Source organism: Camelina sativa, chromosome 10 (assembly GCF_030686135.1).
Source record: "Camelina sativa cultivar CO46 ecotype springtype chromosome 10, ASM3068613v1".
Classification (NCBI taxonomy): domain Eukaryota; kingdom Viridiplantae; phylum Streptophyta; class Magnoliopsida; order Brassicales; family Brassicaceae; genus Camelina; species Camelina sativa.
The window spans coordinates 4,276,221-4,303,548 of record NC_141889.1 but is presented as its reverse complement, the minus strand read 5'-3'; the positions used below and the strand labels follow the sequence as shown (position 1 = coordinate 4,303,548).

At 37.4% G+C, this 27,328-nt stretch overlaps 8 protein-coding genes and 1 pseudogene across 14 annotated transcripts; 2 read left to right on the top strand and 7 right to left on the bottom strand.

Annotated features, from left to right (window-relative positions):
• Positions 1-905: 905 nt before the first annotated feature.
• On the bottom strand, positions 906-4,882 carry LOC104717102 (crossover junction endonuclease MUS81). Of its 4 annotated transcripts, none has more exons than XR_015568313.1 (15): positions 4,478-4,873; positions 4,033-4,127; positions 3,858-3,936; positions 3,679-3,765; positions 3,473-3,595; positions 3,139-3,367; positions 2,816-3,011; positions 2,618-2,733; positions 2,370-2,500; positions 2,197-2,254; positions 1,966-2,119; positions 1,793-1,872; positions 1,455-1,695; positions 1,280-1,378; positions 906-1,183 (listed from the first exon to the last, which is right to left on the bottom strand). XR_015568313.1 is itself a non-coding variant. In XM_010434626.3 (15 exons), the coding sequence occupies exons 1-15, from the start codon at positions 4,672-4,674 to the stop codon at positions 1,079-1,081; spliced, it is 1,983 nt and encodes a 660-aa protein (XP_010432928.1). In that variant the 5' UTR covers positions 4,675-4,882; the 3' UTR covers positions 906-1,078. The 4 variants fall into 4 exon arrangements, 2 of the variants coding, with proteins under 2 accessions (XP_010432928.1, XP_087325007.1); XR_015568312.1 differs by having other exon boundaries at positions 1,280-1,366; XM_010434626.3 differs by having other exon boundaries at positions 1,280-1,366; positions 1,966-2,124; positions 4,478-4,882.
• Positions 4,883-5,137: 255 nt separating this feature from the next.
• LOC104717101 (uncharacterized) lies at positions 5,138-6,146 on the top strand. The gene is made up of 2 exons (XM_010434625.3): positions 5,138-5,643; positions 5,901-6,146. The coding sequence occupies exons 1-2, from the start codon at positions 5,331-5,333 to the stop codon at positions 5,915-5,917; spliced, it is 330 nt and encodes a 109-aa protein (XP_010432927.1). The 5' UTR covers positions 5,138-5,330; the 3' UTR covers positions 5,918-6,146.
• A 233-nt stretch (positions 6,147-6,379) lies between these two features.
• On the bottom strand, positions 6,380-6,747 carry LOC147935792 (uncharacterized; annotated as a pseudogene).
• Positions 6,748-9,157: 2,410 nt separating this feature from the next.
• On the bottom strand, positions 9,158-11,649 carry LOC147935791 (uncharacterized). The gene is made up of 3 exons (XM_087470288.1): positions 11,606-11,649; positions 11,052-11,462; positions 9,158-9,428 (listed from the first exon to the last, which is right to left on the bottom strand). Exons 1-3 carry the CDS (start codon positions 11,647-11,649, stop codon positions 9,158-9,160), a joined length of 726 nt encoding a protein of 241 aa, XP_087326414.1.
• Positions 11,650-11,716: 67 nt separating this feature from the next.
• LOC104720047 (ubiquitin carboxyl-terminal hydrolase 24) lies at positions 11,717-15,010 on the bottom strand. 2 transcript variants are annotated; one of them, XM_087468878.1, is made up of 8 exons: positions 14,763-15,010; positions 14,416-14,513; positions 13,397-14,089; positions 13,122-13,306; positions 12,791-13,041; positions 12,555-12,700; positions 12,258-12,434; positions 11,717-12,165 (listed from the first exon to the last, which is right to left on the bottom strand). In XM_087468878.1, the coding sequence occupies exons 2-8, from the start codon at positions 14,428-14,430 to the stop codon at positions 11,977-11,979; spliced, it is 1,656 nt and encodes a 551-aa protein (XP_087325004.1). In that variant the 5' UTR covers positions 14,431-14,513; positions 14,763-15,010; the 3' UTR covers positions 11,717-11,976. The 2 variants fall into 2 exon arrangements, with proteins under 2 accessions (XP_087325004.1, XP_087325003.1); XM_087468877.1 differs by lacking the exon at positions 14,763-15,010 and having other exon boundaries at positions 14,416-14,737.
• A 59-nt stretch (positions 15,011-15,069) lies between these two features.
• LOC104720045 (uncharacterized) lies at positions 15,070-18,023 on the top strand. 2 transcript variants are annotated; one of them, XM_087468880.1, is made up of 9 exons: positions 15,070-15,216; positions 15,334-15,482; positions 15,637-15,892; positions 16,113-16,154; positions 16,649-16,731; positions 16,818-16,919; positions 17,044-17,258; positions 17,446-17,540; positions 17,627-18,023. In XM_087468880.1, the coding sequence occupies exons 3-9, from the start codon at positions 15,751-15,753 to the stop codon at positions 17,896-17,898; spliced, it is 951 nt and encodes a 316-aa protein (XP_087325006.1). In that variant the 5' UTR covers positions 15,070-15,216; positions 15,334-15,482; positions 15,637-15,750; the 3' UTR covers positions 17,899-18,023. The 2 variants fall into 2 exon arrangements, with proteins under 2 accessions (XP_087325006.1, XP_087325005.1); XM_087468879.1 differs by lacking the exon at positions 15,070-15,216 and having other exon boundaries at positions 15,246-15,482; positions 16,818-16,920; positions 17,045-17,258.
• A 274-nt stretch (positions 18,024-18,297) lies between these two features.
• Positions 18,298-21,467, bottom strand: LOC104717100 (leucine aminopeptidase 2, chloroplastic). Its single transcript, XM_087468876.1, has 10 exons — positions 20,976-21,467; positions 20,296-20,710; positions 19,992-20,186; positions 19,649-19,874; positions 19,429-19,555; positions 19,259-19,354; positions 19,082-19,159; positions 18,910-18,970; positions 18,639-18,826; positions 18,298-18,538 (listed from the first exon to the last, which is right to left on the bottom strand). The coding sequence occupies exons 1-10, from the start codon at positions 21,210-21,212 to the stop codon at positions 18,407-18,409; spliced, it is 1,755 nt and encodes a 584-aa protein (XP_087325002.1). The 5' UTR covers positions 21,213-21,467; the 3' UTR covers positions 18,298-18,406.
• A 192-nt stretch (positions 21,468-21,659) lies between these two features.
• On the bottom strand, positions 21,660-23,474 carry LOC104717099 (large ribosomal subunit protein bL21m). 2 transcript variants are annotated; one of them, XR_015568311.1, is made up of 6 exons: positions 22,927-23,462; positions 22,759-22,839; positions 22,501-22,602; positions 22,129-22,203; positions 21,863-22,033; positions 21,660-21,715 (listed from the first exon to the last, which is right to left on the bottom strand). XR_015568311.1 is itself a non-coding variant. In XM_010434623.3 (5 exons), the coding sequence occupies exons 1-5, from the start codon at positions 23,362-23,364 to the stop codon at positions 21,914-21,916; spliced, it is 816 nt and encodes a 271-aa protein (XP_010432925.1). In that variant the 5' UTR covers positions 23,365-23,474; the 3' UTR covers positions 21,660-21,913. The 2 variants fall into 2 exon arrangements, 1 of the variants encoding a protein (XP_010432925.1); XM_010434623.3 differs by having other exon boundaries at positions 21,660-22,033; positions 22,927-23,474.
• A 101-nt stretch (positions 23,475-23,575) lies between these two features.
• Positions 23,576-26,359, bottom strand: LOC104717098 (putative WRKY transcription factor 32). Its single transcript, XM_010434622.3, has 5 exons — positions 25,582-26,359; positions 25,417-25,475; positions 24,399-25,048; positions 24,152-24,310; positions 23,576-24,052 (listed from the first exon to the last, which is right to left on the bottom strand). The coding sequence occupies exons 1-5, from the start codon at positions 25,799-25,801 to the stop codon at positions 23,701-23,703; spliced, it is 1,440 nt and encodes a 479-aa protein (XP_010432924.1). The 5' UTR covers positions 25,802-26,359; the 3' UTR covers positions 23,576-23,700.
• Positions 26,360-27,328: the final 969 nt, after the last annotated feature.

Below are 27,328 nucleotides of genomic sequence, written 5' to 3'. Positions count from 1 at the left end.
TTCTCCATCGGTAATAGAGTTACTGAAATTCCGCCATAATCGATCTCTTATGGTCAGATATTCCTTAAAACCGCTCTTCCCTGGATCCCAGATCCGTGATTCAAAGCCCTTCTTCAATTTGGAGAAGATTAATTCACAAATACTTTGGGGAAGAAATCGATTCAAAGCCCTTCCTCACATGATTGAAGCATATGTCAATCTCTTGGAGCCTTATGAGCCCTTCCCATATCCGGAGATGATCCGTAACGTCCAAGCCTCTCTCAGGAGGAGGATGCGTCAATACTAGACCATCCTTGGATAATCTGTATATTTGTAACAAACCTGTATTCATCTGTATAAAATAAAACAGGGACTAGGCCATCCCTAAAAAAAAAAACTGGTCATGATCTCGAACCGATCATCTGATGAGCCCAAGGGAGGGCGAAACCAGTTTCATAACCACACCATTAGAAACCTTAAAATAAATAAATGAGCAGAGTAATTAAGATTCAATGATCAGCTTTGGCTCCCGATTCTGGTCCGAGTAATTCCAAAAAACATCTACACCTTATAAGGTTGTTTCAAACGCACACAGTTTTGGTCTATACCATCCTTAAACCTCGTAGTTTGCCCGAGAATCATAAAGCATCCTATCGATGTCAGAGAATGATTATATGTTTGGAACTCAATTAATGTATTATGTATGTATAAAGTCCAAAATCTAAAAGAACACATCGCTTATCTAAAAGAACTGCCTTCTATATAGGCACTTGATAAGTTTAAGATCTCTCGAACTAGCTCTGATGTACATTTTGCATTGTTGCTTTGATCTCTCAACATCTCTTCTTGCGCAGAGGCAGAGATTGTTCTAGTTCACTTTACAGTAGAAGTCATCAGTTTCTTAAAGAAGTACAAGATTTGAGAAGTTAGGCAAAGACAATAAGTCTTACTAGATGAGAATAGGCAGAAAGAAAGAGATAAAAGTTTTGGGTACGTTTCGGTTACAAGCACACCACTGTCCAAAATCTAAAAGAACACATCGCTTACAAGGCCCTCGATAAGTTTCAGATATTTCTCTCTCTAAACACTAGAGTAGAAGTCATTCACCCCAAACTAACTTGAATACATTCTTACTAGCTGATGCACATATTACATTGTTGCTTCGATTTCTCAACATCTCTTCTTGCTCAGAGACATCCCCTTCCTTCAAAACAATGCAAAGATTGTTTTAGTTCAAGTCATCAGTTCCTTAAAGAAGAACAAGATTTCGCGATCTCAAGCAACGGCAAAAAGGTCTTACTAGATGAGAATAGGCAGAAGCAAGAGATATAAGTGTTGGGTACATATCAAGAACAGCCATGGCAATTTCCTCAGTTACCTGCGGGATCTGCACCAAATACTTATCAATAGAAATGGATTCGCAGAACCATTCACATATAAGAACCGAAAAATGCATAGCCAGACTCACTCAGTACCTGCATAAGCTGAATGGCAAATACATCGCTGATTGTCATTTTATCAAGGTCTTGACACCTTTTGACAAAACAATCAAAAGAAGGACACGAGGCCGCCACTTTGCTCTTGTCATTATCATTCACCCGTAACATGTAGTACTGATATATTGATTTAGTGAGGTAACCGTATTTTCTTAGCGTCTCACCCAGCCCTTGTGTCCTCACAACATCGAATCCCTCCAGAATCTCTGTCGTGAAACAACTAGAAGCATACATAGATGAAGATAAGTTTGGTTCAAGATCAAAACAAAAATGCACAACCAATTTCTATTTTCTGAAACATCAAATAAATTTCTTACGCCGTTTTAATGCTTTCTGCTGCATCAGAATGGTTTGGATCTCCTTCAAGAATGTATATCAGCTTCTTGAATCCTGATCTCTATTTAGAATGTCAATAAAAGAAGAAAATGAGAAACAACCATCAACCAAAGATAGAGCAAGTCAGAAACTAAGGAGTTGAGAATACACACACCTGAAGTCTAAGTTTTTGGTCCCTGTAGCGATTATCTCTAATCGATGAGCGCATATCATCAACATTCTTCCTTTCGGCAATAAAATCCAGAACATACTCATCCTCAAGGTACTTATGCCGAGCAATCCAGATACAATCCCCGACTGGTAATCGTCTAACCTACACCACTTTTCCAGTTAATTTGTGTAATCTCGAATCTGTTGACATCTATCCAAAGAATCAAATGCAAACCTCAATCTTGATATTGAATTCAGAGCATATGTTATCAACTATATTCCTGGACCGTGATCTGTGAAACCATAAGAAACGTATATAGACTATTGTCACACTCTCATAACCAAACCATAAGAAACCAAACCAAAACTAAAAGATAAGAGTAGAGCAAGATTAAATGTTCCACAAACCCCTTAGTGGCGAACTTTTCTCGATCATCCAGTATCAAGATCACATCATATGCTCCCTCAAACGTTTCTCCAAATCTAAGAGGAGGGAGGCGTGGAAAATTTGTTATCCCTTTGGTTCTATCTGATACCAACTTTGTAACCAGGACACAATACAGAACAATTAAAGCTGATTAGCAATCCAGTTGCTGCTGATCATTAAAAAACATAGCTAACAATCTACTGATTATTGAACTCAAATGGTTACATACAGAAGATGAGCAGGCTTTCACAGCATGACTTGAAACGGATGAACATGGATTTAAGGTGGATCCATCATTGCAAGAACGGAACTTCTTAGCAAGTGATCCCTCAAGATCAACTTGACCTGTATTTGTAGGTAAGACTTCATAAGATGAAACATAAACTTTTCACAAACACAGCACTAAGCACTACGATAAAGACCGTACGAGTTTGTGCTCTAGAAGGTTCTCCTGAATCTTTTCTTCTATTTCGAGAGTCCGGACAGGAATTATAAACCTCTGCTTGACGAAGATGGCACATTACTGAGAGCCAGAGAGTTGATGGATCTTTGTCCCCAGATCCATCTGAAACCTCTCTGAATGCAGCAACGACTTGTTCCTTAGAATAACCAAACGGTGTAAACTGTTGACGAAAACCAAAAAATTAAAACATAAAACTAAGAAAATGAAGCAAAACATGTCACCTCACAACCAATCAACACTATATAAGAAGAATTTAAAGGTCGAAATAACATTATGATGATGATGACCTTTTCAAGAATATCGCTTGGAATGGCTGATTGTGCCCTAGATCTGGGATCAGCATATGGCCGTTCTTCTCTCAACGTAAAAGAACAGGTGGGATTTTGATTCGGCGTTTTCTTTGCTTGCGGTGCAGGATCCATTTCATCATCAGATAAGATGTCAACTGAATTAGGTAATCCAGATCGCACGATACATTCGTTTGCAACTTCCCGACCTTCAACTGTCAGCATGTACCTAAGAAAAGAAACAATAGTCTCAAGATAAGGTCTACTTCTATACAAAAATACAAGTCAAGGGCACCTAAATCATAGGGAAGAGTTTCAGATATAAGTTTTTTACTTGGCTGGGTTGCTAGATTTGACCACTAATCCCTTCTGTATAAGTGTGGCCATACAGCTCCATCCACTATACCACTCCCTCTTAGAGTTTCCAAGTCCTGCTTTTCCTTTACCTCTCTCTGGCCTAGTGACAAGAATGGAAGAATAAGAGCAGAAGTTAGGTACAAAACCAACAGATTAGAGATTGGGAACATGATTCATTCATACCCAACAGGAGCATGTGAGAGCCCACTCGCATCAGTAGCATCAATAAGCTCTTGTTTACGCATGAATTCTTTCCCATTTGTAGTCCTTCTGGTAAAAGAAAAACATAACGGTCCTGAAAAAAGGGTTTACAGAGAGGAACTAAAAGAGTATATTGTGAGTATTACAACCATGTAACCAACCTGTGCAAGGTTATTAGTAATGCATACGCCACAGAATTTCTTTGCGGAATGTAACGTTTCTTTCCATTGGCCTTTTTCCCTGGACAGATTAAAAATCACCATACATAAAGATATTACATTGATAACACATGTGGACAATATGATATAGATACAGCCAACAGGGAAACACCATTACCAGCACGATTATCAGGTAAATCTTCTTGCTCAGAACCTTCAGCAACAGCATCAAAATATCCTTTCATGAGCTTAACCATCCACTTGCCAAAACCCCTATGCAACAAATTCAGCAAAAATCACGAAACAAGATACTTGGTTGGATAGAAGCAAAGCCACCCAACAACTAAAACCACTCACTATCAGGTTCTGGATAAACAAAGAGAATTCTCTGATTTTATCTATCTACATGAATACAATTTCAGATAAAAACAAACATGAACCCTTAGCTAAAGCCTAAATCAAAAGGATCCAAAAATCCGAGAATTTCGAACTAGAAAACACAAAAAGGTCACATCTTTCCATAAGAAATTGAACACAAAAGGCATTTCAAACAAGAAACGAATGACCCATTAACCCAAATTCGATATGAGAGAAGTGAAGAGAAGAGAAAGCAAGAAACATACTTGATCTGCGACAAGTCTTTGAGTGTGGTAATGGGATCCTTGGCGTCGCAGACATTTCTAAACGCCTTAACAAACGTCCTCTCCAGATTTTCAGACAAGCCTTTGGGCTTATCAGCGTGTTCTTGCTTCTTCTGCAACACATAAGCCGCTAAACCTTGATTCTCAGGACACAGTACGGCCCGTCTCTCGTCATCCATCACTACCCCACTCTAAAGAGTTTGAAATCTATCACAAGATCATAAAATTCCTTTGATGATTGGCTGTATTCGTCGCCGGCAAAAGAGGGAAAATTTCACGAAAAGGTTTGATCTTTGGTTCGACAAACCAAAACCTTTTAGGCGTTTCGTTGAGAATTTTTTAAAATTGGGGATTTTCGCTAAACTACGTCTGTTCAATGACTATCATGACGTCACGAGTCAAGAGTAAGAGACTCCGTCTGATTCAGAGGCTTTTAATTTGAAACATCAATCACTTGGTTCAATTAAAAATTTGTCACTTTGGTTCTTTCTTTTTATTTTTGTCACAAATTGTCTTCGGTGAACAAAAAAAAAAAAAAAAAAATACTATTTTGTCATTTGCTACTTTATGTACCTCAGATATAAGTTTCATGCATTGGCTACTTTATGTAGTTAATTACGAGGGAACTCATCAGAATCTCACAGAAATTTCAGTCTTTTGTCACATGAAACCAATTGGAAAAAAGCAACCACTTAAGTCTACAGTACTCTCAGCACACAAAAAAGATAACCTCATAGCACAACGCGTTAAACCCTCTAAGCCACTATATATATGACCCTGAACAACTTCTCTTTAACCAAAAACTCAAAGCTACACTCACTAGATTCAAACAAAAATGGCCATAGGTTCTCGTGTTTTGATTTGTCTCACAATGATGCTTGTCATTTCAGGAACACTACTAGTTCCAGGGCATGGCACGTGCCAAGGTGACATCGAAGGTCTCATGAAAGAGTGCGCGGTCTACGTGCAGCGTCCAGGCGCAATGGTAAACCCCTCCGCAGCGTGCTGCAGAGTCGTTAAGAGATCAGACATCTCTTGCGCGTGCGGCCGTATCACAGCTTCAGTGCTCAAAATGATAGACATGGATAAGGTTGTTCATGTCTCTGCCTTTTGTGGGAAGCCTCTAGCTCATGGTACCAAGTGTGGAAGTAAGTAAAGTTTCATTCTTAATAATACGGTTTTTATCTTGTAAAAAAACTGAAGGTGTCGCTAGAGAGCTAATATATATATATATATATATATATGTTGCAAAAATGTTGTACAAGAACTTAGAAATATCGATAAAGATCTTTAAAAAAAAAAATTGTATGCGTTTAAAAATATTTTTTTGTATGTAAGCACAAAATTTGCGTTTTAAAACATCATATGATCTCTATTAATATATGGAATTGATCTCATGTGGCAGGTTACGTTGTGCCATGAACTTGGGAGCTAAGGGTTTCTAGAATAAATTGTTTGTGCATGAAGCTGTAGCTGCTGTACTATTTCGTATTTCCCCACTACTAAAATACTCTTGTAATCTCACTAAAATCCACTATCATTAAAATCTACTCTTTATGTAATCTCTAATATTCCATGTTACGAGTCGAAAGACGAAAAGTATCTATGGTGTCGTCAAGATTCAATATATTGATGCTACGACTTTCCAGTATATAGAGAAGATAAAAGATCTTCTTTTTATAGGAAAAGATTTTACCTATTATTTTTCACTTACAATTAATGATTTAATACACAAAATAAATGTTTTACTCAAGAATCACAACTCTTGGACATGTTGATAGTTCGAAGAATGGAAACTGAAAAGAAAAAAAATTTAAAGTAACAATGATTTGAATAATCCAGAAGAATATATAATGAAGTCCTTACAATCAGATCTGAGTTTCATTAAGATTTTGAAACCCTAGCAGAACATATGCTTGTGATACAAAAGAAAGCTCTAAAAGATACATGGGTCAACAATAGAGAGAAACAAAAAAGAATGACAAGGAAATCAATCCTCCATAGCCAATCCTCGCCGTAGATGTTTAGACGCTTGGTATGCAAGTAAGCATAGTATGCCGAGTTGGTGTCAATCTCGTTGATTTGGCCACCATGATTGGGTCATATTCCTCAGTTTGATAATAATTTATTTGGACTCCATCACGAATGATGACCGGGACTTTCCAAGGACGGAGAGCCTCTGAAGCACCCACAAAAAGCAAGACGAGGAAGACAATGAAAAAAAAGTTGCTTACTCCCAATCTAGTTGACATTAGTTGTTGTTGTAAATAAGGGCTATGATGTAGAAAAAGATCTCGAGAGAATGGTTTTGTGATTTGAAATATATGTCGTGTGTATTTTATATAGAGGTTGGACGTATAGAAACCGACCTTTATTTCCTTTAGTAATTAGGAGATGGACTTTAATTTATTTCCTTTTTCTTTGTCTCCTAAATCCAGATGGAAAACCTAAAAAATTATTAAATCAAAACATGTTTTATTTGACTGTTTTGGTGTTTTGCAGCAGAAAGCATTAAACTGTTTTACCCTTATGTACAGATGACTTATAGTCTATCTTGAACTACGTTACGTACAACACATCTCTCTATTGTATCGGCGCAAGAAGAGATGTTGAGAAATCGAAGCAACAACGTAAGATGTGCATCAGCACGTAAAAGTATGTATATTCAAGGACTTTGGTTGGGGTCATCCACACATAAACATTGTAAATACAAAATATTTTCAGATAATAAAAAACATGTACTATCAGTCCATCACAATTCCCAAACCCCTACAAATATAGTGGAAAAAAATTACAGATCATCACATGAAGAGCTCATAGCCTATAAGTCTCCACGAAATTGACAAAAGCTTCAAACGTGTGAGGATGAGACCTCGACACATCAATAACATGGAATTCCTTAATTTCCTATTATGATTGATAAAATAAAAAAATGTCTCCATATTTTTGTCTTCCATTAATTTGTAAGATTAGCCTTTTTGGGGTTTGTCCAGTACATGTGATTACCAAAATATTGATAGTGATAGAATAAAACATTCTTATTTCGTTAGAAGTCTCCATATTTTTTTTGATATCAATATATTTTGATATCCCGAAAAAAAAAACAGCAATTGCGTTACATATCTCTAGCTCAATCTTTATATAATCATAACCACAAAGCAGCATAACGCCATAACCGGTTAATTCTGGATGTTAACAGCTAGCTAGACGACGCTCTTCATGCTGTTATACTATTATGGATGTTGTTATATAACTTCATCTACAATCTACAAAAAAAAAAGTTATACGGAATTTTATGTTTAACACAAACATAACTAATAGACAATACTTACTAAAAAAATTAGATTTATATTCATCTTGGTATACATCTAAATTTGAAAAAAAAAATAATAAAATAAAATAAATTACAAGTTTTAATGAAATCGAGGAAAGAAAGAGAGAGAACAAAGAGATGCATCTTAATTGGTATTGGCTTCATCAACGATCTAAAGATGCCTCCTCATGACAGAAAAATCGTGAGCCTGTTCGTTAAGTTTACCTGCGACTAAAAAAATAAAGGTTGCCAGAATTTAAATCCTTTCAATAAGTCACCGCTTTTGTTAAAACAAGTCACAGCTTCTGTTAAAACAAGTCGCAGCCTCGCAGCGGTAATTTAGACTATCGCCTATATTTTTCATGGCGACACATGATACACAGTCCCGACTCATGGGGGCGGCGAGAGGGGCGAAAGCCTAGGGACCATACCAAAATTTGGAAAAAAAACCCTTGAATAAAGAGGACCAAACAAACAAAAAAAAATTATTTCTTGTGTCAAGGGTCCAAAAAATTCAGTTCATCTAGGGTCTAACATTTATTTGAGACGGGACTGATGATACACTGATAATCCCATAAAAGTAGCCGCAACGGCAATTTTAACATTTATTTGGTCACAGTGACATTTAAATTTTAGCCGCCGGAAGGAGACGCAGCGGCAACGTAACAAACAGGCATGGATCATCGTAGTATACAGGAACGGCTCAGATTCATAGTATAGGACATCATCTTCAACTGTGTCGAAGTAGGGTGAAAGGCATGAATCATCATCATCATCATCAAAGCTTGAGATTAGGTCTTGTTGCTTATTGTCATGAACATCCAAGGTATCACTCGTGTGGTCATGAAAATTACGTGTCGCACAAGACAAGGCAGATCAATTAATCAAAAGAAAGAGGATGATGAAGCTGATTATTGTAGAACCTTTTGTTCAAGTAAATAAAGATAATGTAGTAAATAGCTATATTGGTTTCAAGTTTTAACAATTGATGCCAAATCATATAATTAGCATCACTTTTTATTGATGTAAATTTGTATGGATTTTTGAAGTAATGTTAATATAAATTATAAATTATATCTATTGTTTAACTGATATAAAATTATATTTTGTATCAATATTTTATAAGTGATGCAAATTAATAGAAATTTATATCAATTGTACTGAATTGATGTAAATCAGATTATTGATGGCATAAGTTATTTGGTTTGATGTTAAATTTTATTATTTGTATCATTCATAAAAATGTAATTCAAATTTAAATCATTTATTTATTTGACACAAATTAACTGAAGCAACATCCTTTTCTTTTTTGTAGTATCATATCACTTGTAACTTCTCTTCTTGGAATATCAGATTGGTGGCCCGAGATTCTTGGTCAAAATGGGAAGGCGGGACAGCACGGTTGCTTTACGGTTGCTTTCAAAGAAGCTGCTGGTGTGGAGCTTCTCCCCCCTCAAGCTAACGTTTCTACTGTCCAACGACTTCAACTCAAGGGAAACCGTTGCTTTATTGGGTGGGTATAGTTCTTTTGTGTCATGATGATTAGCATGATAACCAAGAGTAGCCACATTATCTGCTTGATTCTGTTTAGAACTTGTCAATTTAACTACGGTAAAATATCTATAAATTAATAAACATTATAAATTTCAAGTTGAGTCAGTGTAAAAAATAAAAAAATTCGATAAAATATTAAAATAATATTTTTTTGAATCTCCTATGTAAAATATGGTCCTAATAATATCATAAGTTAATAATTATGTAAATTTACGTATATATATATATTGATATAATAATATATGTTTCTCCTAAAAATCATTTCTATAAAACAATTTTCAAACTATAATGATATAAATTTTTTTATAACATGTCATATGTAGATATGCATCATTTACAAATTGATAATTTGACAGACTATTAAAATACGACAATTGATATTATTATTCATAAATTTGAATTTATGTATGTCATGTGTATAAGTAAATTTGTTTATAGTATTTGTAATTTATTGTCATTAATGTTTGTCTCCCAAGCAGCCGAGACAAGTATCCTAGGTCGATGAGAGACCAATATTAGAAAAAAGAACCTAGGCATAGCTTCGTCTCTTGTACGCCTCAATGTTTCTACTATCAAGAACGGTGAGGTATAAGCACAGTTTCTACTATTGTTTTGCTCTGTTTTCTATTTTGCTCAATGGTTGGCATTGATGTTTTTGTACTTGAACTATCTCTCTTTCGTTATAATCAAACCAGAGTTAAAAAAAAAAATTAATAATTACTAATTACTAATTTACACTATAAAATAATAAATATTAATTTATAGATAATTAATATCACTATAAATTAATAAAATGACATAATTCCAACATTATTAATTTATAGAGGTTTTACTGTAGGTTCAAAATATGTTTTCAACAAAAAAGAATACCACAATCATAGATCAGCATTTTTTCTTCTTTTCTATTTATAGTTTCAAAGAATAATAATCTACGCATCACGATAATGGATATCACATATTGGGGTTTCAGTAAACTTAACAAGCAATTCTTGCCATCAGTTCCACTTTAAACGTCAAGACTTGATGATGCTCACTAAGAAAATGTAAAGATTGACTAAATTATGATCAGATTAGTATGCATTGAAGTTGAGTTTGTAAAATTAATGAATTATGCAAGAAAAGAAACCTTTCATACGAAAAACAAGTTCACACAAAGAGTCAATGTCATATTGTTCTTGATTATTGAATGGCCATCTCTCTAACATTACGTATTCTTGTAACACAAGTTGATTGGTCTGAGAGAAGGGGCATCCCAAAACATATATGCCTGAGGATATTGCACACGAGTTACTCACGAGTCATGTGATCACGGTATAGATCTTTGCATCAGTTTCTTCCGTTGCAAGAAAACAAAAACATATGCCAAGGAGACATTGAAGGTCTGGTTAAAGAACTATTTTCCTCCGGAAAAGAGACCTTTCATTTAGGATAAGTGTTTTCCTTTTATTTTCACAACGGTAATAAGGTTTTTCCTTCTTTTTTTTTTCTCTCTCTTTTTAATATAATTTGTCACTTCCGGTTAATGATTAATTAAGTCATATTGAGATACATAATTAAGATATTTACACAAGAATCACATCTCTTGGACATGGAGCAAAGAATTGGAATTGAATAATATTGCAGCAACAATGACGTGAAAAAATCAATAAAATATAAATAATTAACACAACAAGCTTTTGAGTCTCATACAGATTTACCCTTGCAGAACATAGGCTTGTGATACAAAAGAAAGCTCTAAAAGATAAATGGGTCAACAATAAAGAGAAACAAAAAAGAATGACAAGAAAATCAATCCTCCATAACCAATCCTCGCCGTAGATGTTAAGACGCTTGGTATGCAAGTAAGCATAGTATGCGGATTTGACATTCTCGTTGATTAGGTCACCAAAATATGTCGTTTTAGTGTCAATCTTGTTGATTAGGTCACCAAAATATGCCAATATGGCATTCTCACTGATTGGGTCGTATTCCTCAATTTGATCATGATTTCTTTGGACTCCATCACGAATGACTTGAAATTTCCATTCATTGTGAGCCTCTGAAGCTCCCACAAAAAGTAAGACCAGGAAGATGATGAAGAAAAATCTGATCTCTTCCAATCTAGTTTACCATTAATTTGTTGTTGTAGTCTTGTAGATTAAGCTATGTAGCTAGGTGTTTTTTTCCCGTGTAGAAGAAAGAAATCTTTAGGGAATGGTTTTGTGATTGTGCACACATGTGTTTTTAGTAATTGATAGACCGACTTTACTTTATTTGCTTCTTTCAACGTAAATTCCAAATCAAACATGATTGACTGTTTCAATGTTTTGCATCAGAAAAAATTTAAACAATGTTTTTATGTCAATTAAAGACGATTTTGTTGGTAACATGCCTAAGACATGAATTTTTGAATAATAAGTCTATGAAGTAACAATAAAATCAGATTAAAACACCCATCTCAAGGAATCATAACAAAACTTTCAGTGTAATCCAGGTACTCTAAAAACTATTTACCTATCGAGATTCCTTCTTTCAAAGTTCTAATATGAGAGAACCAGAGTATATCGTGAGACTAAGCCGAGAATGATTTTACTCTCCGTTCTCCGACCATGGAAATTTCTTGTCTATGATTCTCTTACACTTGTTTGTAGAAAAGGACATACGCTTGGTCGTGCAACACCTGTTTTGTCCCTATGGCGGTCACCGACGCATCATCGAACCTTAGCCACTGACCATTCTTTCGTCGCGCATCTGTGGTGTAGTGCCCTTTTGAAGGATCCCCTCCATGGTGCGTAATCGTTGCCACAAGTTCATATTTTAAACTCTACACAGAAATTTGAGTAGTTCACATCAGAGGATATCACATAGAGAGTAAGAGACATGTAAACCATAGACAGTTCTGTTTCGGCTTTATACCTCATTGGATGAAGAAACAAGAAGGCTGCGGCTTAAGTTGAGTTCGAGGGGAAACTTAACGCGTTTATGCACCTTAGTACTCCCTTGGCTTCCGTAGCTAAAACGCATTAGGTGTAGTATCATTATCTTTGAGAGTTTCTGTATCTTTATCGACTTACTAGCACTCACTACACCAGCCTGAAATGAGAGAACTCCAACAAGCAAAGAGGCCAACTATTATTATAAATCCTTAAGAAAATCTTCTGGTAACTGTATTAAGTGAAATATCACATGGTCCTAACATCACACAACATTTACCTTCCCAGTAACTGAGGCTCTGTATCCTTCAAGATCTTCTTGGGCAGAAAACAACTGCAATGCCTCTTCTATTCTAAGCACGCCTTCCGGGTGAATATCAAGGTGAAGTAAGAGATATGGCTGCACAGTAGCAGAAGCCTTGCTCCCTGTACAATAAATAACATATGAGTGTCTGACGAACAGACAATTCTATCGTTTAAAAGAGAATTTAAAATGGTTACAAATAATGCAAATACCTTGAGCCTTCACTACGCTTCTTAGCTGCCCACCAAATATATCACTGAGCTCAGATGGAACAAAGCTTTGTGTCCTTGTCACAGCTGATTTGTTTTTGGGTCCAACTGTTTCCCATTCATCGTCCTCATTGGGTGAAGAAACAACCGATGAATTAGGAGCAGTAACTTTGGGGGAGTGTTCCCTGAGTTTCAACAATTCATCATGCATTTGGTCCATTATAAAACTCAAAAACTCTTGAGCATCTTCTTGCCTGCCAATACATGAACACAAAGTTAGAATTGGGGCCAGAGGAAACATCAATATTTTAGACTGTGTAAAGGAGTCACTAACCTTGGCCTGCCAGACATGTTGTTGAGCACATCTGGGGTAAACTTTCTAAGGACTCCCTCGAACATGGCAGGTGTAAAAGGTCTACCAGCTTCAACGACAGTAACATTATTTCTGATGCTGGTATTGCTTGGCACATCTAACTCAGAGATGAACTCTGAAAATGCAGTTAAGGTTGGAGACTCAGCCTAAGACGCAGAAAATAGAACAAACACCATTAGAAAACGAATATACGAAATAGAATTCCAATCATAAAAAGAACTAAGCAGGTCACAAACCTTTATAATATCTTTAAGTTGTATTCCCTGGAGGAGCTGCACAAACGGAGAGCAGGAAAGCAACGCTTGCAATGTTGCATTGAGGAAGCACAAGTTCCCAGCATTTATCAACCCTCTAGGTGTAAAGTCTTTAACAGGTGGAACAGGTTCAGTAGGAACCATCTGATTTTTCTTTCTCTTTATGCTGCCAGATGAAGAGTCACTTGAGAAATTTTCACTATCCAGAGCTTGGAACTTTGAGCTTGAGACTTTGTACAAAGAATCACTCTCACCATCTGACAAACCAAACTTATCCACACCAGTAGGATCCGTCTCCACCGCCACATCATTGTTGAGAGATTTTCTTACAGAGACCTCTTTAACGATTCCGTTTTCTCCCACATGCTCTGGAACTCTTGAAGAGTGTTTCCTTGGGAGAGTCGCATCATTATCAACAATCTTATCAGAACTGAGAGGTATAGAACCATCAAGTCTCTTATGAGAGCTAGATGGACGAGATTTAACTGTCCCATCAGCTTGACCTTTCTTCAACTCGCCATTAGTATTTACTGAAGAATTTTCTGGAACAAGATTCAAGGAGCCGAATTGTATACTTTCCACAGACTTTTCTTTATCATTCTGAGGATCCTTAACGGGTTTCTGCTCAAGAAATAACCTGGTTTCATGTTCTGTAAAGGATCCAAACACAAATACCTGCCATCAACAAAAGAAGAATTAAAGGAGAATCATATACAGAGCAATTAAGAATCTCGGATATACATTGACCTTCAGATAACAGCCATTATATCAACTACAAATTGATCAAAACTAAGCTATAAAAAGATACAAAATCAAACACTTAATACACTACAATAACACTTATCTCCATGAAACAAAGCCACCTAATACTAATCTGTTCTTTTAAAATTTGGTGAGTGAGTGAGTTCCAAATGTAACTCTGCATCGTTCTAGACTATGAGAACTAATCCTTAAGGGAAACAGCATAAGTGAATTTAAACTCAAGTAGGGGATAAACATACCTTCTTTTCACTCATATTTGGCACATACAACGCAACGGAGAAGAAATCGAAGAAGAGCAGCACGACAACAAGAAGAAGAAGAGCCCAAAAGACGCAATCTGATTCAGAGAGAGATCCGAAACGAAAGAAGTATGAGAAAACTCAAAAGAGAAATCAAAATCTAGGGTTTGAGGCACCAACAACCCTGGATGAGAGTCGTGGAGTTGAGAAGACATGAAAGGGGGAAGGAAGAAAGAGAGGATTTGTTCTTCTCTGCAAATTCGATATGGGGAATCATCCGAATTTGGGGAGGAGCTAAGTAAAAGAGATAGAGAGAGATAAGAGAGAGAGAGAGAGGAGACACGGACCTTTAGGGATTTGAGAAAATAATTTAGGGTTAGGTTTCGTTTCTGCGTCTGTCTTTTTGTCGGGTAGTAGTTTTTGGTGGAGGAGGGGACGGAGCTTAGCTTAGCGAGCGCCGTGTTTGGATCTTCGTCTCCTTTTCTCGTCAAACGCGTCGTCGCGTCCTATACGCTAAAACCAGAAATTCATCTCGGTTCGGTTTTGGTTTAATTCGGTTATCAACAAATTGTTGTAATAATTTAGTTTACACTTCCTGTTTGGTCTGAAAAAGGTTGGGTTATTCAAAACTGTGATTTGGTACGGTTTGGTCTTGTACTTCTAAAAAACTCACATTACATCATCACATGATGATGTCTCGGGTTCGAATCTTTGTCTGGTTAAAAAACTTAAAAAAAGTACAGAGAGACCAAAAAAGACGGTGACTTCATCACCGGTCCGTCCTTCTCCTCCGACGAATAAGTTACTCATCTTCTTCTTCTTCTTCTCCCATTTCTTCTGATTTTTTTGTTTTTGTTTTGCTGATTTAACATGTTGATGAAGCTGACTGGCTAAAAGGTTTACAATTTATTATATCAGGAAAATGGCATTATAACAAGATCTTGCTAGTTTTATTTATATAATCAAAAAGGTTATGACTTTCCCAAATTATCCGGCGAAAGTGGTCAAATGAACAAGACTTTAATTTCGTCTTCTCCACAGTCTTCGCTGTTGATAAGAGTAAGAAGGTTAGTATCTGATTCGTGGTGGAGTCCAAATTTTTATTAATATATTAAAATATTTATATAATATGTTGATTGATTTCTTCGATTCCTGAGCTGTTTTCACATAAAATTGTATAATTTTTTTTTTTTTGTGGAGTAATTATTGAAAATCATGTAGGTCACGACGACGACGACGATGATGAGTTGCTGCCTAATGTGAGAGACCTTTGTTTTTTTCTTTTATTATTCGAAGAGAGAAAGAGCACCAGGAAGGAAGAAGGAGACAAAGAAAATGACTGTGTCTTTGAGTGTGATGACATTTAATCTTCACGATGATCAACCTGAAGAAAGTCCTAATTCATGGCTCAAAAGGAAGGATTTGTGTCTCAGTGTCATCACTAGTTACTCCCCTATCGTTCTCTGTACCCAACAAGGTTCTTCTCCTTCTTGCTTAGTCAGATGGATCAATGCTTGTTAGATCTTTATTAAATTTCTTCTTCATATTGGTGATCCAATGCTTGTTAGATCTTGATTAGTGATCTGGGTATATTTTGATCTGTCGATGAAAACTGGAAATGGGTTCTTGTGCCTTTGCCTTATGGATTATTGAACAGGGATGTGACTTATCTTTTTTTTTTTTAATCTTTTGTTTAGGTGTTCAGTCGCAGCTGGATTATCTTCAGCAGGGCTTGCCAGGTACAATACTATTGAGTTAGATGTAATTGAACATTGAACTCTGTTTGTATGTGGTAGTTTATCAGACTATTTATATCTGCTACTTGTTAAAGTTCACAGACCAGTGTGAATCTTGATATCGATCATGTACTACTCTTTGTTGTTCTCAATTTACAATGTGATACTGGTGAGATCTAGATTCAATTCTATTTTTAGTCTATGGTGGTATTGGTTAAATCTGTATCCTTTTTTGCATCTAGTTCAAGTTAGTGTCTACAGAAACCAGAGTCTATTGCACTTGAATCCTTGATTGATGTGTCTGTTGTGTGGTTATGGTATGCATATTTTCACTTGCTCACAGCACTTTCTTTGAGATGATGGTGGCATTTTTTTATCTGGTTTTTGTTACAGTGAACCAAGGAGCTAGCTTCTAGTGTCACATGCCTTAATTAGTAATACATCAGTTTGCATTGTTTCCTTGGACTTAAAGAGATGTTTGTACTCTTTGCTTGCAGCGTATGATCAGTTTGGCATATCAAGAAAAGGGCCTCAGGATGCTAATGATGAACACTGCACCATCTTCTACAACAAGGAAAAAGTATTCATTCGATTGATATAACAAAAAGGTTAAAACCTTCTTGAGTGTTTTTCTCTGACTAATACTATACTCTATGCTAATTAAAGGTAGAGCTGCTAGAGGGTGGAACTTTTTGGTTGTCAGAGTCTCCCTCAGTCCCTGGAAGCACTGCATGGGGTTCTGTAGTTCCTTGTATAGCGACATGGGCCATATCCTGATTACTCGTTGGGTTGATTTTAGCTAAAACTGTAATTAGACTAGTGTATGGGTTTGATGTTTTTGTCCTTTAAATCCTATATATCAGTATCTTGGTTTCTTTGACAAGCTGCCTACACATTTCAACTGAAAGGAGCAGAGCCGCCGGGTTTTTCGTTTCAGATAGTCAACACAAACTTGGATAAAATCAGCCCTCGTGCCCGTAGGCGCAGTGCTTTACTCACATGGCAACATATAGCATCATTACCTCCCACTTTGCCAGTTGTGTACTGTGGAGGATTCAACACACAGAAAGAATCAACCACTGGGAGATTTCTCGTGGGCAGATCTAGGTACCTTAATATCACTTTTGACAAGATTTTGCCTTTTTACTAATCTCATATCCTCTCAGGGTTCCTATGCAATGCAGTAATGGCTAAACTATTCTACACACTGATCAACTAGTTTCAAATCAAAGCATATACATTATCCTTATTTAACTGCTGATAAATGGGTGTTGGGGATTGATTCAACTTGCAGAGAGCACGGTGTAGTAGGGGATATGAGAGACGCATGGCCAAGTGCACGAGTAAGAAAAAACACTGCTCTCATAAGAACATATCATGAATTCAAAGGTATGAAACATTCCACCCTCGCATGAGTCATTATAATCATTCATCTCCAAAGCTTCTATATCACAACATCTTGGTCCTTTGTTCAGGTGACAAGCAGGGAACGGTTGAGTTCTTGAAGCTAATATTTAGAGCGTTATGCCTCTGCTGGGACCGACAAACACAAGACCTACACACGGATTGGATACTTTACAGAGGTAGATCTATAGTTCCTGTAATGTGTGAGGTGGTAAATGATAAGATCGACGACTTGTATCCTTCATCTCACTACCCTATGTTTGCTGAGTTTATGCTTCCTCGTTCTGTAAGAATGCTTGAACCTACTCTTCCTGCTTCTGCTCCTGCTCAAGAGGAAAGCTAGAACACATATCCTGTCTTGCTAAAGCTTTGAAAAATGTTGATTGTTGTGGAAATGAGCTCTGTTTTTCTCGGAGTCTTATTGATTTTGAGCTAAAACTTATAAATAAGAATATTTTTGTTGTTGTTTTTGTTTCTATTGTGATGCACAACAAGAAGCTTAAAAATAGGGCTTAATTATTTCATTACTGATTCTACGAAAACGATGCTATTAACTAAAAAAACCAACAATCTTAAAGCAAAAGTGAGTGTTATAGTCTAATCTAAAACTGTACGTGTAATTTATATATTTAACTTGATTATATGAATTCACTACAAAAAGACTGAAGGAATTTGTAGATTATTTGATAGGTTACCTAATTATTTGATATAATAAACTCATTTATGCTCGGACATCACAGAATTTACAGAAGTAAACCAAAACCCCTTTATTGAACCTCTGATATGTTAATACTGTATTTTATTTGTTTTTCATAAACCACTCAGAGTACCATAAAGTCACCAGGTTTCATTTAAGAAGAAGAATTGTTCTGAACCCACTCAACTAGCGTCGCAACTCCAAACCCAGTTGCAGTTTTCTTCTTCTCGTTCCACACCGGTCCAGCCATATCTATGTGCATCCACTCCACCTTCTCGTCCACAAACTGCAACCATTTTTCACCGAATCCGGTTCTTTGTTAGAAAGCAATAACTTAAGTTCTTTGAAGTGTGTTCTATTGTTTCTACTCTTTATCTTATTTTCACCTGTTTCAAGAAGAGAGCTGCGGTGATCGATCCACCAGCACGACCTCCCGTGTTAACCATATCCGCAACACCTGATTTCATCATCTCCCAGTAACTCTCTTCCATCGGCATCCTCCATAGCTTCTCTCCACTCCTCTCTGATGCAGCAATCACCTCTTTTGCAAGCTCATCACTAGATGTATATATGGCTGCACAAAACAAAGATCCAAACCGATATTTAACCATCATGAGTCAATGTTATGCTGTTTACTTTTAACACAACCCTATGTACCTGCCATTGATGTTCCAAGGGCAATAATACAAGCCCCAGTTAACGTTGCAAGGTCAACAACCTGCAAGCATATACTACACAAGTTAAGGGAAAAAAACAACAGAAAGAATATTTGAATTATCCTCGTCTTGCTTCTATGTACAGATTAGTGGAGGAATCTTTCAAACAATACCTTATCGACACCTTGGTTGCAAGCATAAACTAGAGCATCAGCAAGTGTCAGTCGACCTTCGGCATCTGTGTTGTTGACCTGTACAATACTGCCATCAATTAGTTTGGAATAAGAGAAAACAACAGAAAGCTCGGACCTTTTGAAGTTGAACGCATTTAGGGAACAGTGTTATGATACCTCAATTGTCTTTCCGTTTGAGGCTGTTATGATATCTCCAGGTCTCATTCCGGTACCACTTATCATATTCTCACAGGCTGCGACAATGAAGTGCACCTGATTGTGCAAAGAAGCATTTTTTAGGTACATTCACTTAAATCTAAACTCAAGTTTTCTTCTGATAAACTTACCTCAACACCAGGAGGCTTAATTTGACCGATGGCTTTTGCAGCGCCAAGAACAGCGGCGGAACCTCCCATATCGAATTTCATGAGCTCAATTAAGCAGCCAGGACCGGTCTTAATGTTGTAGCCACCGCTGTGAACAAAAACCATATGGTCAATAACCAATAAGAAATTAAAGGAAAAGAGATTGATACGGCAAAAATAAGACAACTGCTCTGAAGATTACCTGTCAAATGTCAATCCTTTTCCAACAATAGCAAGTTTGGTCTTGACAGGGCCACTAGAAGGTTTGTAGACCAGGTGGATGAAATGAGGTGGATTAGCTGACGCAGCAGCAACAGCGAGATATGAACCCATCTTCAACTCTTTGCATTGCTCCTCGTTCAAGATGTTTGCAGTCATGACATCACTGTACATGGAAGCCAGTTTTGAGGCCTCCTCAGCTAGTACAGCTGTAAAATACAACGTCGCAGCAGATTAAAGACCAATGTTCGTATTAAACTTTAATGTACATGATCCTCATATTATAAGAAAAATCTAAATACTGATACTCAAGAAACAAGCCAAACCAGGAGTGAGAACATTGGCTGGAGAATTGACGAGTTCCTTCCCGAAAATTACACCATAAGAAACATCTTCAGCATACTTAAGCTTCTTCTCTAGCTCAGGTCCAGTGCCAAAGCCAATGATATCCACAGATTTGAGAGATGGTTTCTTTGACTCAGACTTATATCTGCAGTCTTCAAACAAACCGAGTACAGTACCTGAAAAAAGTAACCACAAAAAGATTCAGTTCAAAAACGTTAATGAAACTAACCCTTCACAAGTACTAATAAAAGAAACAACTATAACAACAAAATAAAAAACAAACACCTGAAGCTATGGCTGAAGCAGAACTGAGCTTGGATTCATTAGAAACAGTCTCAGAGGAGGCGAGAACAACAGCAACACTGCTAGCTTGAGAAGCTTTAGCAGCTGCAGCAACAGCCTCACCTAGACTCTGAAAAGCCGAAGGAGATGAAGCAGATTTTCCAAGACCAATCAAACCGACCCGCTTTGACCCGAGACCCGGAAGCCTAAGTACTGTTGACTGGCCAGGTTTCCCGGAGAAATCTTCCTCAGAAGAGACATCAGCAAGAAGTCCACCCAAGTGAGCATCAAGCTTCTTCAGTATCGGGTTTTCGAACTTGGAGTTGGCATCCTTAGTCATATCTTTCTCCGTCACCCCAACAGCGAGTATATCACCTTTCCATTCAGTCACGTCTATCTCCTTCCCGGAAAATGAGATCTGATACAGAAACCACATAAAAGTCAAACTCAGAAGCTAATCTCTGACTATTCTATGCTTGACCATGATCGACTGATTACAAATCTCTGACTATTCTATGATTGACCACAATCGATTACGAAATCTGATCAAACAAATCTCTGGAACTACGAGTAAAACAATCAGATCAATACAAAAGATGTACAAAGCAAGTGACTAGAATCGAGTTTTGAAACACATAAATAGCAAAATCGAAGGATGCTGCCATAAGCGATCAGGAACAAACCTTAGGATGATCGACTGAGTTGGCATGAGTGAGGCCGAGAGTAGCTTGTGCGATTGTATGAGCCATGGCTCTAGAAGAAGAGTAGAGAGGCGTGACGGTGAAAGCGAGTCTAAGACGAGACGGCAACTGGAATCGGACGAAGCACGAGGAGAGAGACGACGGAGAGGAGGAGGAGAAGGAGCGGAAAGGGAAGCGAGAAGAAGAGGAAGCGAGAGACGTAACTAGAGTGACGGCCATTTGAGAAGAGCACTGAGCTTCTTATATTTATAAGGAGAAGAAGCCGCCGTGTCCTCCTCCTATCATCTCTCTCTTTCTTGTTGACGATGATTATTCTTTTACTTGACTCACTATTTCGTCTTATCCGACCCGACCCGACCCAAAGCCCAAAGGCTATTTAGAAAAGCCCAAAACAATTTGGTTCATGACAATGGTTTTTGTGTAATAGGTTTTTTTTTATTATGAACCAATAGTCACACACAGTGGAACAAATCTAGAGTTTGAATGTAATGTAACTTACATTTATTACCAATTTTACCACCTAGTTTTCTATCTGTGACTGAGATTGGCATATATAGATAAAGTAAATTAATGATAAGAGAGATGCCCGCGAACACCAAAAAAAAACATAACTTATACCACAGGTACATTACAAATCATGAGTAGACAAGGAGTGAAGGAGAGAGATGTTTCCGCAAATCTTTTATTTCAAAAAAAAGAAGCACCAAAGAGCTCCCAAAAGCCTGAGCCAGTTTAAATACAAATGAAGAGCAAAATCAAACAGCGGAACAAGATAATGAAAGGCAATCACGTTTCATATCCTAACTACCAAGAAGGCCTTTTCATACTTTCAACGACTTTAGCGAACAGCAAGTGATAGATGAACTTACTTCAAATGTATCGGCACCAGCTAAAAAGAAAAAGAAGCAACATTTTTATCTCTAAGCAACTAGCTCAGCCTTCGATTGTTCTGTAACTGCTTCCTTGGAGGGCTTATGGACAATCTTTGGTTCTGGTTTCTCAATTCCTTGTATATCGGTTATTCTCAACTTCGTCAATTCCTGGTCATAAGTGTTGAATGGTCAAAAAACAACTAGAAGAAGGCAATGATAAAACAAACACAATGTCTAAACAAGAACGCTACAACAAAGTATACCTGTCGATGTCCTCTTGTTCTCCTATAATTCTTTCTTCGTTTCTTCTTAAAAATGAGCACTTTTTCATCCAATGCCTGCGTCACTCGTCAAGGAACAACTAGTTAAGTACAGGAAAAGAAACCAGAATGCTGGTATATGAGTAAATCCTTCTACATTCCACGCCCATTTTATATCAAGACATTCAGATGATGTGGAGATAGATGAACACTAATCTACTAACTTGTTGTCCATATATATTCTTGCAAGAATTTCATACTCTTATAAGCAGATGATTTGATTTAGTTTTATCTCAGTCCTCGGATTTCCTAATTTCTCTTAAGAACAGCCGCACTAGTATTACAAAACACCAGACAAATAAATGAGACACTTACATGCTCTTCAACTACAGCATGAACAGTCGCATCTGGCAAGATAGGCCTACCAATAATCGTCTGGCCTGCCGAGCCCAATAGAAGAACCTTGGTCAGTTCCAACTGCAAAGGAACATAAAGAGATAAGCTTTAGCAACAATTGCAAATCCTCAATTCGAAAGCAAATGCTCTTCTTTCTTATGAGGAGGTACAGTAAAGTCTTGCAGTTTGGAGAGACGAATATCAAATATTCATGAAAAAGAGCAGAAGCTAGTATACCTTATCATTTATGTCACAGAATTTCAATTTCTCAGTGAAAATGGAGTCTCCGTTGCTTACTTTAAACTGATGCGAACCGATCTAGAGGAGATTAATAAACATAGAAACATCAGTGAGTGAGAGTGTGAAATGGAACTAAACGATTTATTGAGAGAGCAGAGACGAAACCTGAACAATGGCAAACACAGGTTCGTAGGGTTTGAAGAGTCTCTCCGAAGGTTTGAGAGGACCCATCACTTTGTAACCTATCTCAGCCGCCTCTTCCACTTTCTCAGCCGGTGAATATTCCCTTTCTACTTCTTCCATCTCCGCCGAATCCTCATCATCATCATCATCCTCATCCTCATCATCCTCTCCTTCACTGCTTTCTTCACCACCATCAGTATCTTTTGTGTTCGAAGAGTAACAACGACCTTGGGAGCAATACCGAAGACTGTACCATGGCAAATCCCTAATGAGAGATCGATTCGGAACTACGATCCCATGAGAAATGCTGGTCTCGTACGGCTTGATCCCAGGAAATGAAGATATCGATCGCGTCTGGTTGATGGAGAAAACCGCCTTAGAACGGCGGCTCAGCTCGCGAAAGCATCGAAGGCTCGCCATCGGAGAAGCACGAACAGACTAGGGTTTACACAGAGTAGAGAGAAAGGGTTTTGCCCTCTTTTAGTCCACGTTTTGATGTTTCAGAAGACCCTCTAGACGAATCAGAGTCACGTCCACTAAAATTATCGCTTTATTACCAAGATTAATAATACTGTAATCATATCATTACACAGAGACATGTAAATGTGTTTGAGTTGGTAATGGAACAATATTTCAACCAAACCAATACTAATAATTATTGATATCGTCATGGTAACTTTATTATTTATATATAACAAAAACTAGGAGGCGAAAAATTGAGTCGATGAACTCTCTAAAATTACATATAATCATTAATCAGCATTGCTTGATTTCGAAACCAATGCTCAACAAAGTCCGAGCTGATTCCATCACTTTCTCCCCACCAACATCCACTGCTTCACTGCTTTTCTTTTTCTCACTTTCTCGTCCCCCCGAGCACTGGCTTGAAGTGGGGATGTTTACCTGATCGTCTGTCCTCGTTCTCATTGACGTTGGAGCGGCTGCAGCCACGAGCATTGAGCTAGGAGGACCGTGGCGTTTCTTTGGCACCGGCATGTCGTGGTTGTGTACTCCTTTGTATGTGATTATTACAGCTGTTGTGTTCTCTACTGCTGTCTCAATGTGTTTACGAACAGGACATCCCGCAGAAGTACATCGGTAGTAGTTCCTGAATGTTTGGAACATAGCAGCACAGATCAATCATCACTGAGTATTGAAAAGAAAAAAACTCATCCGTGAACAAAGAAATGGGTAATGCGTTATCTACCTTGGATGAGGATTTCCTTTCACCATTTTCTGCCCGTATTTACGCCATCTGTATCCATCACCGCAGATCCCAACATCACCAGCTGCGTGTACTACGAATTTATTTTTCTTGCCAGGTTTGGAGACAGAATCTGAACTTTGTGAGTTCTCTTTTTTCAGTCTGAAACACACCCAAAAAATAAATTCTATTAATTTCATCTTTCAAAGTGAAGAATAGGCAAAGAAATCCAAAAATTCTACAAACTTGCCTTCGTTTTGCCTCTGGTTCGTCCACAGCTTCGTTCCCACAATGTCTCTTCCGTTCAACGAATGTTTGCGGCTCACAGATGTTTTCTCTAGTAGAAGCAGCCGGATCTGAACCGTTAGGGACTATTGTTGGCTCTTTTACTACTGCATTATTCTCTGAAATAGGCCGGATAGCTGAAGCAACTCTAATTTCTCTAGGGGAGAAGCTATTCTTCCTGGGAGGTTCATGACTATGCAAACCTTTGTTAACAATCTCTACCACTTTGCCTGAATCATTGGAGCATTCAATTTTTTTAGCAAAACATTCAGAATACGTACACCTGTAGTAGCTCCGTGAGCCCTTGGGACTCTTAACCTGCTTCTGTCCATATTTTCTCCAATTGTAACCATCACGAGCAGGTGTCCTCGGAACGGGAGAAACTGACAATCTGTTAACCACCGGAGAATCAGATCTTTGCTCTTGTTTAGTTGGAATTGAAACCAGTGATAAACCTTTTGCAGCTGAGGCAGGATCCGAAGATAGAGATGGCTTCACCGTCAAAGAATCTGACGATGCAGTCAGACAAGGAGATGCTTCTACCTCACGGTCTACTTCTACTTCATCAACCGGAACAATGGCACTGACTACAGTTTCCTTGACGCTATCCATCTCCTGGCAATGTGATACAAAAAAAAAAGCAGTCAAATGTAATGCCTTGACAAAAAGTGATTCTTGTGCTCAAAAATCATCTAATAAATCAGACACAATTAAGTTGTAACTGATACAGATTATATGACCCCTCTACGCATATACTTGTATATAGATTGATCTGAACCAAAGGTTAAAGCATAATAATAACTCCTACGTAATTGTAAAGTCGCTAAACGAGTAACAAAGAGCACACTGAAGTGATTTGATAATATTATGTAATATGATTTCCAGCAGAATTGATGTCGATGAGAGAATCTAAGTTCTTAGTAGTCAGCAATAAAAAAAAAAGGATGAAACTTTACAGTAAGAAGAGTCACCAGCAAACTCACCTTAACGTCATCTCTTACATCTTCACCATTTGGTTCCACAGAAGAATTTTCACGAACACCTGATAAACACAAAACACCATTTCCGTCAAAATTAAAAACCCTTTGAATTAAAATTAAAAAAAATATAAACAGAGAATTATTCGCGAAACAGAACTAAACCGTTACCTTCAACCTGATCCTTGTCTAGGGTTTGTCGCACAGCATCATCATGTAAATCGTACATATCCTCACCAATAGTCCCAAGTGATTCGTCGTCGTCTCTGAGTTGACTCATTCCGTTATCAAGCTCCTTCTCCGGCTCCACTTTCTCGCTCTTCTCTGTATTGGCCGTGCTCTTTTCCACCGCGTAGAAAACCTCAGTTTCGTCGACACCAGAGTTTTCCATGGACGATTCTATTGTCCTGCTTGCCTCTTTCTCTCGTGGGTTTGTCGGAGAGAGTAAAAAAGAAACGAACAAATTCTCTCTAGGCAAACAAAAAGGTAGCGCTTTCCGACCGACTGATCTCTCTGCAAGGAAACGCTGCGTTTTGGATCCCTCTCTCTCTCTCTCTCTGCTATAAAGCAAAAGAAAAAATATACCCAAAAAAGAAAGAAAGAGAGAGAAAGGACATTAATGTCATTCAGAGTTTGTTTGACTGGAGATGATGAGATAGTATCTTTGTGTAACAAACTCCGTTTATTCCTCCGTTAATCACCCCCCTGAGTCACGTTAAATCATTGACGTATTCCGTTTATGTTACTTTTGGTCAAATTGATTGGATTCGCTCTATGAGGGATGTTGTTTAGTTTAGTTTAGCATGTCATGTGATGATATGGTGTTTTAATTACACTATGAGAATATATCAGAACTCTGATCAATGTTAAACTAATGTTCTGTTTGTGTACTTGACTACTTGTGTTGTTGTCGATTCGTCTTAGTTATCATGACTGTGTGGCTTCTGCCAAAAAGAATTTTTAAAAATTGTACGGTCCGTTCAGTAAAATAAAGTACAACATTACAAAGGAAACAACTGTCAGTATGTAAGAAAAGTGTGAGTTTGTTTCGCCTTCTTCCAAATGTGTCTTGGAACTGGAAGACGAGTATATATCATGTGAATATGTTATTGATAATCGGAAAAAATGTCATTAAAATCCTGAAATCTACATTTTCGTTGATTTAAAACTCCAACTCTGTTTTTGGAGGAAAAAAATACTAATTATTTGTTGATTTCCAAATAAATCGCAAACTCTAGTTGATTTAGCTTTTTGAGGCACAATATTAAGTAATCAAACGAAAAAATTAAACGGGATTAATTATCTATTAACGAGATCCGTTAATAGCAAAACAATGCTGTTTGTAACACCCTAAAACCCCCAAATTGAGAAATCGATTCTCAATTTCCCTATTTCATAAACCCTAAACGATCTAACCCTAATTGAACATGATATCTTCGATGCCAAGAAGATTCCAGATCTCTTTTTGTTATACACCGGAAGAACGGTTGACCAGGATTCTCTTCAGTTCTCGATGTAAAGATCGTTACATCGGCTCCACAAACACCCTTCAATGACACTCCACGGTCGAACGAAGCTACCACTGATGTCTCTGAGCTATAACTCATCTCGTTAACTCGAAGAAGAAAAGAGAAATCGAAGAAGAAAAGATAAATTGAAGAAGAAAAGATAAATTGAGATCGATTAAGGTTTATGAATTGGGGATGAGAATCGATTTCTTAATTTGGGGGTTTTAGAGTGTTACAAACAGCATTGTTTTGCTATTAACGGATCTCGTTAACAGATAATTAACCCCGTTTAATTTTTTCGTTTGATTACTTAATGTTGTGCCTCAAAAAGCTAAGTCAACTAGAGTTTGCGATTTATTTGGAAATCAATAAATAATTAGTATTTTTTTCTTCCAAAAACAGAGTTCTGG

Coding starts and splice junctions, on each gene's coding strand:
- LOC104717100 (XM_087468876.1), bottom strand. CDS start 21,212: ATGGCCGTCACTCTAGTTACGTCTCTCGCTTCCTCTTCTTCTCGCTTC. Junction 20,711..20,975: donor ACTCAGTCGATCATCCTAAG/GTTTGTTCCTGA, acceptor TTTCTGTATCAG/ATCTCATTTTCCGGGAAGGA. Junction 18,539..18,638: donor CAGCTCTCTTCTTGAAACAG/GTGAAAATAAGA, acceptor AAATGGTTGCAG/TTTGTGGACGAGAAGGTGGA.
- LOC104717101 (XM_010434625.3), top strand. CDS start 5,331: ATGGCCATAGGTTCTCGTGTTTTGATTTGTCTCACAATGATGCTTGTC.
- LOC104717102 (XM_087468881.1), bottom strand. CDS start 4,674: ATGGATGACGAGAGACGGGCCGTACTGTGTCCTGAGAATCAAGGTTTA. Junction 2,734..2,815: donor ACCTTCTAGAGCACAAACTC/GTACGGTCTTTA, acceptor CTACAAATACAG/GTCAAGTTGATCTTGAGGGA. Junction 2,501..2,617: donor TGAAAGCCTGCTCATCTTCT/GTATGTAACCAT, acceptor CTGGTTACAAAG/TTGGTATCAGATAGAACCAA.
- LOC104720047 (XM_087468878.1), bottom strand. Junction 12,701..12,790: donor AAGCGTAGTGAAGGCTCAAG/GTATTTGCATTA, acceptor TTTATTGTACAG/GGAGCAAGGCTTCTGCTACT. Junction 12,166..12,257: donor TTGTTTCTTCATCCAATGAG/GTATAAAGCCGA, acceptor ATTTCTGTGTAG/AGTTTAAAATATGAACTTGT.
- LOC104717099 (XM_010434623.3), bottom strand. CDS start 23,364: ATGGCGAGCCTTCGATGCTTTCGCGAGCTGAGCCGCCGTTCTAAGGCG. Junction 22,204..22,500: donor ATGCTGTAGTTGAAGAGCAT/GTAAGTGTCTCA, acceptor CGAGTGACGCAG/GCATTGGATGAAAAAGTGCT. Junction 22,034..22,128: donor GAACAAGAGGACATCGACAG/GTATACTTTGTT, acceptor ACTTATGACCAG/GAATTGACGAAGTTGAGAAT.
- LOC147935791 (XM_087470288.1), bottom strand. CDS start 11,649: ATGTTTGATTTGGAATTTACGTTGAAAGAAGCAAATAAAGTAAA. Junction 11,463..11,605: donor AAAGAAGCAAATAAAGTAAA/GTCGGTCTATCA, acceptor ATGGTAAACTAG/ATTGGAAGAGATCAGATTTT. Junction 9,429..11,051: donor TGTTCTGCAAGGGTAAATCT/GTATGAGACTCA, acceptor ATTAATTTATAG/ATATTTTACCGTAGTTAAAT.
- LOC104717098 (XM_010434622.3), bottom strand. CDS start 25,801: ATGGAAAACTCTGGTGTCGACGAAACTGAGGTTTTCTACGCGGTGGAA. Junction 25,476..25,581: donor AGACAAGGATCAGGTTGAAG/GTAACGGTTTAG, acceptor TGTGTTTATCAG/GTGTTCGTGAAAATTCTTCT. Junction 24,053..24,151: donor AAAGGAAATCCTCATCCAAG/GTAGATAACGCA, acceptor CCAAACATTCAG/GAACTACTACCGATGTACTT.
- LOC104720045 (XM_087468880.1), top strand. CDS start 15,751: ATGACTGTGTCTTTGAGTGTGATGACATTTAATCTTCACGATGATCAA. Junction 16,155..16,648: donor TCTTCAGCAGGGCTTGCCAG/GTACAATACTAT, acceptor CTTTGCTTGCAG/CGTATGATCAGTTTGGCATA. Junction 17,541..17,626: donor AACATATCATGAATTCAAAG/GTATGAAACATT, acceptor TCCTTTGTTCAG/GTGACAAGCAGGGAACGGTT.